Consider the following 14622-nt stretch of genomic DNA (forward strand, 5'->3'; position numbering starts at 1 on the left):
TTAAACAGGAATATGGTTGGAATTTTTTCCTTTATATTATAACCTTGTGTTTTTATTAGTTTTGCTAGCCACTGATCTGAGTTCGCCATTATTTTTAATTAAAAATTTGTCAAACAGTGCCGCCACTGGAACTCTCTCTCCACGGTAGTTCAAAAACCGGAAACGGAATGTGGTCCACCATCTCGGCTTGGATCTCCAAGGAAAGCATAAAAAGACTATCCTGCAAAAATTTATTACAAAAAAAAAGCTTAAAATTAGATTTTTCTTTATTTAAATTGGATTTTATTAAAGATACTTTAAAAACTTCATTTTATAAATAGAATTATCTATGAAATATTATTAAAAATAAATAATAACATTACATTTTAAACTATATAAAACTGCATGACTTCATGGATCTTTATTTTTTTCACTTAAAAATTCGGTATTCAATATTTTCAAATTTCCATTTTCTTCTTGGTATGCAATTTAAAAAGTCCAAAATTATTGTTATATTTTTAAAATTACATTTCAAAAAGGCTGTAATTCATAACGCTTTGTAAATTTTTAGATAAAAGCTTTTTTTCTTTCAAAAAAATAAATAAATCAGTTTATTTAAATCAACGCACCCAGTTACGGATATATCAGTTCGCTGTGCAGCAGCCGTTTTTTATTATCAATTTTAATTTTTTTATAAAAAAGTCATAAGTTTGTGACAGTTTCGACGCCTAAGCTCTGGAAATGATATTTTTAATAAACCAAACGTTAAGACGTAAGTATATCGTCTTATTATTAACAAATAAATGTGATTTAGTGGTCATTTTTATGAAATAAAGCTAGTTATTATGTAACTGAAGTTCATTGAAATTTATTATTATTTTTTTTTTACAGCAGATTCATAAATTTTAAATTAATTATGTTCACAATTTTAGTTTATCACTAATAATTATTCAGCTATAAAATAGAACAAGTCATTTTCCGATTCTAACAAACTGAATAAAAGTTTATTTCCAATAACTGAGTAAAATTACTCTCTTCCATCTTTAGCATTGAAAATGAACCCAGACGTTTATCAAAAAAGGAAAATGTCTTTGTAAGGATTCTTCTGTGATCCAATTAGAACGTTATAGTCACTTTTGTGCTCGAAAGAACCCAATTTTAACGAGTGATCAATTGAAGTATGGTCGTAGTTTCCAATTTGATATTTGTGTAATTCATACAATAACAATAAGAACTATTGCAATTTCTAACTTTCTAAAACGTCCTGTTTAAAATAAATATCTTCATGAATTGCGTTTAAGTAAATATATGGTCTCTCTATCTCTCTTTTACGTTTTAAAATTTTAACACAAATAATTCGAAATTTTGGTTTATTTTAGCTACTGATGATTTTCCTAAAAAATTGCGTTGATCACAGTAATAAAATTTCATTGATATTGCTGCCAAAAGAGATCAAGTTAAATTTGCAATATACTGGCTAGAGGTGGCCAACTGGCCAACCTCTTGGGATGAGTGTCATTATTTGAAACAAAAAATAATAATTCTATTTATTAGGCTATTTTATTTTAATAATAATAATAATAATATATATATATATATATATATATATATATATATATATATATATATATATATATATATATATATATATATATATATATATATATATATATATATATATATATATATATATATATTATTGAAATAAAATAGCCTAATAAATAGAATTTCAATAAAAAACCGGAAAAAAAAGAAACATATAATCTTTTCATCAGATTACACGATTATATCCGCCAAAAGGAGTGCTTTCTAATATTGTATCAAAATAGTCAAAACAAAATTTATCAATATAGTAGTGTGAGGAGCACTTAAAAAAATTTTTGAAACAAAACAGAGCACGTTAAGTATTAAATATTACGTAAAAAACAGAAAATAAAATGTTTTTTAAAAAAAAGTAAAAAATTAAGCACAAAGCGAAATCTACAAAACAAGTAGCGAATTCAAATGAACTTACAATTACGGGAAAATTTACAAGAATGATTTAAAATATTTTCGTAATAAGATTGCCCGATTACAAAATATGAATACAGTTGTTCATTTACGTCGCACTAGAGCTGCACTATGGGCTATTGGCGACGGTCTGGGAAGCATCCCTGAGGATGATCCGAAGACATGCCATCACAATTTTGATCCTCTGCAGAGGGGATGGCACCCCCGCTTTGGTAGCCCGACGACCTGCACGCGAAGTCGAGCACTTTACGGTAGAACAGTTTAACGAGGACCAATACCGCACACCCTCGGTCCCTACGCAGGCTGATCCACGTCGTCACCCACCCGCACACTAACCGTAGCCAGTGATGCTTGACTTCGGTGATCTGTTGGGAACCGTGTCTTAACGATCAGTCCACTGCGGGACCAAAATATGAATACAGAAACAAAAAATTGGGGTAAAAGCGTAAATAAAAGGGATTTTGTTTTATAGCACGTTCTTACTACAGTACTGAAGCGTGTTTGAATTGTTAGTTACCAAAGCTTGCCCCGAAAATGGATATGTCAAGGTAACATTATACTGGATAATTTTAAGAAGTTTATAATTAATAAGGTTTATATTTAATTATACAATTTTAATGATTTTATAAAATTAACATTTATTTAAGAAAGAGAGAGAGGAAGAAACATGAATTGCCCGTTTTTAGCCACAGATTTTTGCTTGAAATGGATTTGCGCATGTTAAAAATTATAACATGGTTTATAGTAATAGTAACTGTAGTTTATAGTAAATTTACTTATAATAACATACTATTAACCCTATGATTTATATAGAATTTAATTACTTCATTATACTCTATAATTTAAGGAAGTTTATAATTAATACGGTTGATATTTAATTTTTCAATTTTAATGATTTTAGAAAGTTAACATTTATTGAAAAGGGGTAAAAATAGAGAGAGAGAAAGAAACATGAATTGCCCGTTTTGCACATATTTTTAGCCACGGATTTGCCTGAAATGGATTTGCACATGGTAAAAATTATATAAATTAACAAAGAAGTTTTTAGTAAATTTATAATAACATGCAATTAACTCCATAGTTTTATAGAATATAATTATATCTATTGTTTTTTATTTTTATTTTATCAAATTTTGAAGGAGTTTGTCTATTTGTTTTTTGGATAAATAAACATTACTACATAGTCTTTTAATTCTATTCATTTGATTAAAAATGGTATTTAAATCGATGGTTTTAGGAGCATTAGGATTCCAAGTAATAAGTTTATTTATATTAAAGTTAAAATCATTTCTTTTATCGTATAAATCGACAGAGCAGATATTTTCTTCTTTTATAGTATCCAAATCCAAAAAATTAATATTATCATCATGATTACGAAGCAAGATTAATTCCTCGGGGTAAATATTATTTAATAAAATTGTATAATCTTGAATATTAAAGATAATTAAATCATCAATAAATCTAAAAATAAATTTAATATTAAAAGTATAATTTTTTTCATAATAGTGCAAAAATAAGTTAGCTAAGAGAGATGAAAAATTAGATCCTTGATGTGGTATTCCATCAATTTGAATAAAAAATTTTTTTCCCATTATTTAAAGTAATTAATAAAAAGATAAAAAATTAATTAATCAGAATATCTTAATTAATCTTAAAATTAATTATTAAGAATAATTTTGAAATCATCGTAATAATTCAAAAGGACGTCTTTTACTTGAGAAAGGGGAATGCTATTGAAAAGATTCTGGAAATCAAAAGTCTCACTAGAATTAATTTTATTATGTTTAATAAATTCTAAAATCGGTTGATTATTAGCGATAATCCAAGAAAAACCTTCTTTAGAAATATTGTTAATAATTTTATTTAAGTAGTTAGAGAAAATGATGAAACTTATATTTCATCTATGTTTTATTCTGCTTTTTCTTTTTCTTTTATTTTATTTTCTGTTTTTACGTGTTATTTTTACTTTTTGTGTTCTATTTTATTTGTTGTAATTTTGTAAAGAGATTTTTTCAGTGCTCCTCACACTATTGTATTAATATATTTTGCTTTGGCAATATTGATACAATATCAGAAAGCACTCTTTTTTGCGGATATAATCGTGTGGGCTGATGAAAAGATTATATCTTTTATTTTGCGTTTTTTTTAAAATTTTTTTTATCTTTTTCCCCCAGTTGTTTGTAATTTTTTATTATTTTTTTCTTCCTTCCCCCCTTTTTTTTCATCATATGTCTAATTTTCCTTTGTTTTATCTTCATTTTGAACCTATATATATATACTCTAGGGAGCAATTTTAGGCACGTAAATTGATAAAAATCATAAAATTAACTTTTATACATCATATATCAAATTTTATGACTTGTTAACTGATAATTAAAATCATTTTCAGTCAACAAAAAATGTAATACTATACAACTCTAACACCATTTATTTGGACTGTTTGAAAATTAACGCACTTGGTTTAATCTTAATTTTTCGAAATCATATCATTAAATGTGATATTTAAGTTGTCCAGATGATATTTTAAGTTACGAAATCAGGCTCATAAGCGTACTTTCTCTAAATGAACAAATAGTTTTTTTAAAATTTTTTTAAAACTTTTTTTTAATTTTTAAAATTAGATTTCGATTCTTGATCTTCGAAATATGGGGGCTGTGACTCTAAAGATGGAGTGCTTGCTTCCCAATGAGGTACAAACTTCGAGTCCCAGTGGTGGCTGGTCGATACGATCACAGTGCTGAGATAAAATTTATTAAGTAGAATCCCTTTGCCGTTGGGCTAGCCGTTAGAAGTTTTTGGTGGTTTTTATTCCGTGTAACACAAATGCGGGCTAGTTCCGTCTAAAGGTCCTCCGCGAAGGTTAGTTAGTCCCAATGTTCGATCCAGGAGTTCTCTTATTTTCTGAATTGGGTTTCAAAACTATGAGGCTGCGGATTGGGTCTGATGTTTAAAGCCGGTTATGAAATAAAATAAAAATCTGAAAAATATGGTCCCAATAATTTAGACAATTACGTTTTTCGACATATCTTGTGAACTTTTCTGGCTAATTAAAACATTTTTGTACGCAATGGACAGTTTGTTTATCCAAAGATAGTTCCATGCAAAAATTAATTTTTAATAATTATTTTGTGTTACATCATTTAATAATATTAGAAAAAAAATGTGAATAGTAGAGTATAAGATATTTTTGTAACTTAAAATATTGCAAAAATTAATTACTTTAGCTGAGGTTAAGCTCTCGAATCATTAAGTTTGATGAAAAATCGATAATTAAAATAGAAATCATTCAACATATTCGTTCTTTTTTCTTCCTAAGTTAGATTTTTACAACACGGCAAAAAATTATTATTATTTGAAAAAAAAATTGAGAATTGTAAGTATATAACGTGAATTAAAACATTGTTCGGTCGAATATTTTTTTTATTTTTTAACTCTTTTACTTATTGTGTCCAATGGGGCACCTCTCTATATCTATTCGAACCAATATTCTATTATCTATTAAGAAAATTTCTTTTTACGAATTAAATTTCTAAAACTCAAGTTCAACGGCAAGATATTTTTCGATTTAAAAAGTATTTCATATCATTTTTACTAAATCTACAACGAACCCTTTCCTCACAATTAGAATAGATTTAAAGTTTTTTTTTATTTTTCTTCTTTTTTTTAAAAAAAAAAGTGGTTTTTGGGCAAGACTGTGGATCTCAAATTCTTTTCTCGATTCAATGTTTTTAATTTTTATCTGTTCATTGTATATTTATTCCTTATTGTTTTTCATTTAAATGCGTTAACTGCGACTTTTAACCTATCTAGAAGATTGCAGTACTCGTTTGTACCTGTCATTGACTTCGTTTTTTAAAGTTAAGTGAAGGGGCAATTTTTGCGATATAATAATATTATGTGGAGAGTCCGTTATTGGATTAAGAATTATGACACTTTTCTGAATCAAAATTAAGTAATTTTTGAAATTCTCTTTACTTGAACCCTCTAAACTTAAATATTATTACTTTATCTTGAAAACTTATGACTCATTACAAAGATTTGATTTCACCATTCGTGGTTAAACCATCAATGGTTCTTGCTCTGAAAAAGTTTATAATTACTAACTAACCTATTATAATCGGCATAAAACTTATTATTATATGCCAATGATAAACATACTTTGATTTCGCTGTCAATAACTACACATGCATTGAGTATTTACAATGTGTAACGTCATTGCAACGCCTTTTATCATCTAATCCAGTGATTCTCAACCACTGTGCAGCGGCACTTTGGTGTGCCGCCAAATATTAGAAAGTATACAATAAAAATTACAATGCATTTTTTTTTATTGCGACACACAATTTTAAAAAATGTTGAAATAAGTAGGAAATTTAATGACTATTAAAGTTATTAATTAGCAAAGGAAATCAAGCTAAATATTAACTTTCAAACGGAAATAAAAGCTAATCATTAAAGTAAGCTGTGCAATTAATAGTTATAAAAACAAATTAACAAAGGATAACTAACAAAAAAATAAGCTAGCAATTAATAATTAGCAAATTAACTAGTTTATAAGAAATCACAAAAAAATAAGAATTTAAAAAAAAAAAACAACAGTTAATAACTATAGAAAACAAGCTAACATAATAACTAGGAAAAAAACATAACTGTTACTGACTATTAAAAATTAGTCGAAAGAAATAATCCCTTTATAAACGTGCCTTTGTAGTACATATTATTTTATTTCACATTCAAAATTATTATCACGAACTATTCAACACAGATTATTATAGGTAAGTAAACAACTTTTAAACTAATTTTTTTCATTGTGTGCCGTCAAATTTCGAAATCGTTAAAAGTGTGCAGCTACAAAAAAAGGTTGAGAATCACTGATCTAATCTGTTAATTGCCTGGTTATTGAATGCGCCTATAGCTCACTCCTAGAATTATTTTTTTATCGATTTGGTGAGCATTTTTGTTTCTCTAAAATCCAATCTAACTTTAACAAATCAACTATAAATAAAACAACTATCTTTTTAATGTACCTATTGCTTCTAAATAGTATATTTTTTCTGTAGATTATTTTGAAATTTATTTTTGCATTTGTAAAACTTCCTTTTCCCGGTATTTTTAGAAGTTTCGAAACTTTTCTTTCAGCTTAAATCCACGATTGGGCAAACTTTGTTTGCTTCTTATTCAGGAGATGAAAGCAGATAATTAGTTTGATTCAAAATGGAGAAAAAAAAAAATTTGAGTTTGCTTTCTATAAATACTTCATTTTTCGTTTTTTCACCATCTAGCTCGAAATACTTGTTCACAATGATTTTATTTGCAAAGTGTAAACTATTTTGGAAAAAACAGTGAAAAAATTTCTTTAAAATTATAATTAAAAAAAAAATCAAAAGTTCTTTTTTATTTTAAATTGTATGTCTATTAGAATTTATTGAATATCTCTCTTTATTAAAAAATCGTAAACGCCGCCACTGTTTTAGGTTTTCAATTTTGTATTACATTTTGTGTCGCTGCTTTTGATCTGAGGCTAACGTTTTACCGATGATAAAATTTCATTTTTCAAATAGCTCTTCCGAGAATTCTAATGAAAATTTCAAACGAATTTTAGAGCCGAAGGCTGAAATTGTCCTTTGAAGCTGCAGTCTAAATTTCAAATCGTTACCACAACGTTTCTGGAGTTTTAAGAGAGACGCACTCACGGACAGGCGCACAGACTCATTATTTTGTTTTTATAGATAAATTTTGTATTCATGTTCAAGTTTAAATGTATTTAGATCAAGACAAAATCATTTTTTTAGCAAATTTACCATTGTTTGAAATTTTGCTCATTTAAAAAATTAAGTGATTGCCATAGATAGTTAGTTTGTTAATTAGCATATTTTCCATTTTTAATACTAAAATACATGCTATACCTAAAATAATAATTAAAAATAATCAGTCCTTACAGAAATCTAATGTTTAACTATTAAAAAAAATGAGGTTTATACATTAAAAGTTTTTTTATTTATTTCTTGGTGCTGCTTTTAACTAATATAATATAATGCTTGGTGCTGCTTTTAACTGCTTTTAACTTTTAACTTTATAAATAAACTAATTGCTTTCTAAATGCTGCTTTTTATTTACTTACAGCCAGTCGATTGCACTGTGAAAGTGAGTCATTCAAGATGGACTTAATTTTGGACATTAACATACAAGTGTATCCCATGGAGCTAGGTATGTACATTGTTATTTGATTCATGTACAGGGGGTGGACAAAATAATGGAAGCACTTCTTTACTAATACATTTTTTCATATTTCTTAAGAAATACTTAAAGAATCATTTTATAACTTCAGAAGTGTTTAGATCATGCGATTTCTCACACTTATCAATGAAGCTTAAAGCTTTTAGAGGTTTAAAGCAGTGGTTCTTAACCTTTTTAAGCCGCGATCCAAATTTGAGAAATATGTTCAGGTCGCGACCCAAAAAAAAGTCAAAATTAGGCTGAGTAAGCCACAATGACTTCTTCTAGGAGGTGTTGGTATTACTTATTATTTGGTGTATTACTAACTTTTTTGGTTCGACTCAGCGCGACCCAAGAAATATGCTTCGCGACCCAATTTTGGGTCGTGACCCATAGGTTAAGAACCGCTGGTTTAAAGGACCAAATATATATATATATATATATATACAGGGTGTCCCAAAAGGTCGTTTACAAACTTAACATGCTGGTCTGTCATATCATGATGAACAAAGTTTACATACGAACTTGTGTCCGAAAATTAAAACTGAGACCGCTAGAGGGCGATAAGTGCAGGTTTGGATAAGGAGAAAAAAAATGATATCGATAGCTGTGTTAATATGATTTTTATTATAAAGCATCATTACATCACAGCAAATGCTCAAAATTCCTTCCATTCGCCACAATGCACGTTTCACAGCGTCGGCGCATGGATTCACGAACCCGTTCAAATTGGCCAGGAGTGTCACGGACACGTGCTGCCGTTTCCGCGATCCTGGCGATAAGATCCATGTCCGATGTTACAGGTGTCTCGTACACTATGGACTTCATGTGTCCCCACAGGTAGAAATCCAGGGGAGTCAGGTCGGGGATCGCGGCTGCCATGGGACTGGTCCGCCTCTACCGATCCAGCGATTAGGATAAATCCTATCGAGGTATTCTCGAACAGCGTAGCTAAAGTGGGCAGGCGCTTCATCATGCTGAAACCAGATGTTTCGGCGTGTAGCGGCTGGAACGTCACCCATCAGATCCGGCAAAACTCTTTCTAAAAAAATGCGATAGGTATTTCCGTCGAGGCGTTCAGGTAGAAGGTAAGGGCCAATCAACATGTCACCGATAATACCAGCCCAAACGTTTACGCTGAAGCGTTGTTGATGTGCATGGGCACGTGTACGTCTTGGGTCTTCATGCGCCCATTCGTGCATGTTGTGCAGGTTCACGACACCATCCCGTGTAAAGCAGGATTCATCAGAAAACAAAATCCGTGATGGAAAATCTGGCTGTGCGACCCGCTGTTGCAAATACCAGCGTGAGAATGCAATGCGTTTGGGATAATCGTCAGCGCACAATGCCTGTACTTTTTGGAAGTGGTAAGGGTGTTGCATGTCATCGTGCAGTATGCGCATTATGGTGGAACGAGCTACACCCAAGACACGTTCGCCTTCTCGGAGACTTCTTTGCGGGTTGATGGCATACTCCTGTAGCACGGTTTCCTCTACGACAGGTGTGCGTGTAGCACGTTCTCGACCGAGGTGGCTACGTGCTACGAAAGCACCTGATTCACATAATCTGCGGTGCAATATTCCAAACAAAACATGACTTGGCTGACGTCTGCTAGGGAAGCGCTCAAGGTACGTCCGTGCCGCGGCTCGTCCATTTCCATCAGCGGCGCCGTATACGTAATGCATGTCGGCCATTTCTGCGTTACTAAACTCATTCATCCTTCTCCTTCAACGTCCACGACTGAAATGATTGTTTTTCCCACTCTCCCGTTTTCGTGCAATTATCGCGCTAGCGGTCACAGCTTTAATATTCGGACACAAGTTCCTATGTAAATCTTGTTCATCATGATATGACAGACCAGCATGTTTAGTTTGTAAACGACCTTTTGGGACACCCTGTATATATATATATATATATATATATATATATATATATATATATATATATATTGTCTGATGCTTTTTTGCTGTAACTGAAAAAATATTCAATAAAATTAAAAAAAAATTGAAAACAATTTGAAATTAATTAAAAATTTTTTGCTTTAATATTTAAAGAAAAAAAAGTTTTTGAAAACTGTACAGTATAAGTAATTAAAGTAGTTCTTTTGCAATGCGCAAGAAAAATTGGAAATATTTTTTCTTAATTTTGTAGAGAATCGTACTTGGCAACTAAAGAAAAAAGTCCGATTTAAATATCTCAAAAATATTAAAAGTTTCAATCAATTTTCTAAGTAGTTTTTGTACTTTTTAAGAGAAACTCTAAATGATAAGGGGTTTTCTGCAAATATTATTTTGTATCAGAAGACAAAATTAAATAACAAATGACAGTACCTTACAATAAATATTCATACACCGAAATATGAGAGGAAAAATACGAAAGAAAATATACTTTTATGGGGAATGAGCACCAACAATGCCGGTGTCATTTTTAATAAATCTTGTTTAATAGTAGATCATAATATTTCTGGAAAACCCCTTATCCTTTTCAGTTTTCTTTTAAAAAGTACGAAAGCTACTTAGAGAGTTGCTTGCAACTTCTTAACTTTTCGAGATATTCAAAACGAAATTTTTTTATTACTTGCTAAACACGATTCGATACAAAATTAGCTAAAACAAATTTAAAATTTTTCCGCGCATGCGCCGTACTCATATTTTACGCAGTTTGAAAAAAAAAATTTAGAATTTTATTGAATAATTTTTTAAAGTTATTGCAAAAAAACATTAGACAATATATATATATATATATATATATATATATATATATATATATATATATATATATATATATATATATATATATATATATATATATATATATATATATATATATATATATATACATATATATATATATATATATATATATATATATATATATATATATATATATATATATATATATATATGTAAATGAATGTCTATATTTTTATACATATTTAATCTAGGTTTACGAAATTTTGTGCTATCATCGCATATAGTAACCAAAATAATTGTTACAATATACAAATTAATTGCTACATTTTTTGTTATAGTGTATTCAAATATATTATTTTCCGTTCCTAATTTATTGTCGGTTCCTCAAACCTCTATAAACTTTAAACTTCATTGATGAGTATGAGAAATATATCAGATGTGCTCAATAAATCAGTGTAATTAATCATCTCGATTCTTTCTACGCGACATTTGGTGGAGCCGCCAGGTACACAAGCAGATGTGGCCGGTGATTTAGGAAGGAGTCGCCGCTTAAGAGGATTTGAGCCAGGATAGTCAAAAATCTCTGAAACACCTGTCACTACTTCAATTGTCCAGCACATTCGTTATCCATCTTCTTTTTCGGGAGAATCCAACCAAGATCATGGAGCTTGGTTAAAAGAATATGATCGTGTCGCCAAATATAACAAATGGGACGATGGGACATGTCTTGCATATGCTTACTTTTTTCTTAGCAGAACAGCCAAGCTTTGATTTGAAACATTAACATCTTGGCCATCAATATTAACATCTTGGACAGCTTTCAGAAGTGAATTAAAAGAAACATTTTCTGACATCTTCCAGCAGTACGCCATGCTGAAGAAGAATTTAAGACCCGAGCTCAACAGCAGGGAGAAACCAGCCTTTCATACATATAACAGGGTGCGTAGTGTTTTCAAAAAGTGCTTAATTTTCCCTTTTTCAAAATGAGATTTTTCCTTTGCTATGTCGATTTTCGCTTCGAATTATGCAAAGAAACACAGTTTGCATTGTTCTATTCAACGTTTTCGCAATTAATTCAACTCCAATTTATTTCGGCTATATTGTCAGTCCGTAGCGTATGAAAACGTCATTCGTTTTACATGATTCAAAATTTCATGATTTTTGACAATTGTCAAAAACAATGCCAAGTTATATATATATATATATATATAGCCGAAATATATATATATATATATATTTTTTTTTTTGACATGACGGTTAAAACAAGATAAAACCGTCAATTGTCAAAAACTTTTCAACCCTGCCCATTAGGATATTTTTTTCAAGTGCTTAAAAATATTTTTTAGTGCTTGAAAAGTGCTTAAAAGGTGCTTATTTTTTGTTGAATAATTTGGCTACGCACTCTATATAAGCAGTACTATGATTATGCCATCGCGTCAACCCTTAGCATGAGTGAAGCAGGCAAGGTTTCTCATCTTATGAATGACATCGCGGAAAATATTTATCAAGTTCTACTCACAAAAGAAGTGACAACGACTGCCGCTTTCATTAAATGCTGTCTCAACATGTCGACTCGTGGCAACAGCGACGTGTTAATCGAATGAAAGTTTGAAAGACTGCCAAATGCCGTACCCGTTGCTTCCCTTGAAGACAATTTTGACCTATTGTCAACGATACGCCAAGTGGTAGAAAAAGAAATCGCCTGGCTATTTCCTGTTACTGTTCCAACTCCTGAACCAACAATTGGCAGTTTAGAAGTTATGCGATATGAAGTTGTGAAGACCTTAGCACCCATGACCGAAACAAACTTCAACAGAAACAAAGATTTCGATAGTTTTATATCAACGATACCTGTTTCATACTTAGAAGCACAGCCGGCCAGGTGGCCGAGCGGTTAGCGCGCCTGACTGCGGAGCCAATGGCTGCGGGTTTGAATCCCGCTCTGGGCATGAATGTTTCTCTCTTGTGTTGTCCTCTGTTGTGTGTGATGTGTGAATGTGGCCCACCCTTTGAATGGGTTTGTGGCAATGTGGCGTGGGTAATGTTGCTCGCCTCCGTGACTTTGGTTCACAGATGCCCACTGGGTAACGTAAAATGAGTAACAATTCCGGCATCTTCTTAAGCGAAGAATACAGTTCAGTGCCTGCCATTTGGAAAAAAAACAAACTTAGAAGCACTATGCCGTCAACCATCTGGAACTACAGTTGCTTCTTCTCGGAAAACTTATGAACCGCTCCGTCGTTAATTACCCCGTCGCAAAATTGATATCTGGAGAACAAAGGATAACACACTGCCGAGAAAGACACATTTCAAGGCTATAACCCACGACAAAGAGAGATAATCATTTCAGACGAAAGTTTTAGTTCCAGTAGTCAACTAAGGAATTCATCGCCACAATTTGAAAAACGATGACGATAACCTTCCCCATATAGGCGTAGAAATACAGAAGTTCTAGTCGCTACCCATCTAGGCTTTCAGTGGAAAGCTAGAAGAAGCGCCCTTCTTCAATGGTATGGTCGCAAAGGGAGTAAAACCTGCATCAGTGGCACAAATGAAAGACGGCAAATACGTTAATCCGATTGGACGTTGTGCCATAAGATTGACAGTCAACAACCAAATACAGCCGCACGAATTCATCTGGAAAAATGTAGCCATAATGTGATTTTGGGTTGGTACTTCCAACACGCCTCACAGGCTATTAGTGACTGTGGCCGCAAAGAACTGGTGCTAGAAGATACCTGGGACGAAATAGTGCATAAAGAACTTTGACAAAGCCGACTTTGTGTAGTAGAGGATTGCGATATTCCTCTTATGGCCATAAAAATAATTCAAGTGGAAACAACAATTGGGTGCAAGGAGAGCAAAAGTTTGCTGACTCAATGCAGTAGATTTCTAACACTGCAACGAAATATAGTGTTCGCATCGTCTTTTACATAGAAGAATAAAAATGGACTCCGTGTATGGGTTTCCGATTTCTCTAATCACTCTACTTGCCTTCCCAAGGATATATGCATTGGGCATGCGGAAGAAATAGAAAAACACTGTCTCTGCAGTTTCAACGCTGAAAATGTAGCTGAATCAATGGACAAAGGACTAATACGATCTGAAGTAAATTTTGTTAGTATGCTCGCCAAAGGCTTAACAACTGAACAGAGGGCTAGCTTGAGTAATATTATAAGAGAATTCAAAAATGTTTTTCTGCCGAAGAAAAATCGGCCCAAAAACGGCTTGAAACATCATATAAACACAGGAAATCATCAGCCTATGAGCCAAGCAGTTGCTGACCGACGTATTATACAAGACGAAGTAGACAAAATTCTTTTGCTCGAGACATCATTCAGGAATCTCTTAAGTCCTTGGTCTTCTCCTGTGGTTCTTGTCAAGAAAAGAAGACGGAAGTTGGCTTCGACTACCGGCGATTAAATAAAGTGACCTAAAAGGATGTATATCCGTTACCTAGGGTAGACGATATTCTGGATTGTTTAAAGAACGCAGATTACTTCTCGTCAAAGGACTCATTTCCTGGATATTTTGCAAATAGAAGGCGATGAAGCTGATCGAAAAAAAAAACTGCTTTTGTAACCCCTGATGTCCTGTAAGAATTTATGGTTATGCCGTTTTAACTTTGTAGTGCTCCCTTAACCCTTAAAGGAATGATGGATAATTTACAACGGCATTTGAAATGAAAAAATTTGTTTGTGTTATCCCGACGACATTGTAGTAT

At 31.6% G+C, this 14622-nt stretch overlaps 1 protein-coding gene across 1 annotated transcript in view; it reads left to right on the top strand.

The window, feature by feature from the left end:
- Polr2H (DNA-directed RNA polymerases I, II, and III subunit Rpb8) overlaps positions 1–14622 on the top strand; it is a 59169-nt gene that overhangs the window by 14965 nt on the left and 29582 nt on the right. The window contains exon 2 of the mRNA XM_016061844.4: positions 8113–8196. Within this exon, the coding sequence (XP_015917330.1) occupies positions 8113–8196 (84 nt within the window). The remainder of the gene's footprint in view (positions 1–8112; positions 8197–14622) is intronic.

The sequence above is a fragment of the Parasteatoda tepidariorum genome, chromosome 3 (assembly GCF_982258835.1).
Source record: "Parasteatoda tepidariorum strain Cologne lab strain chromosome 3, Ptep-v5.0, whole genome shotgun sequence".
In the NCBI taxonomy this organism is placed as follows: Eukaryota; Metazoa; Arthropoda; class Arachnida; order Araneae; family Theridiidae; genus Parasteatoda; species Parasteatoda tepidariorum.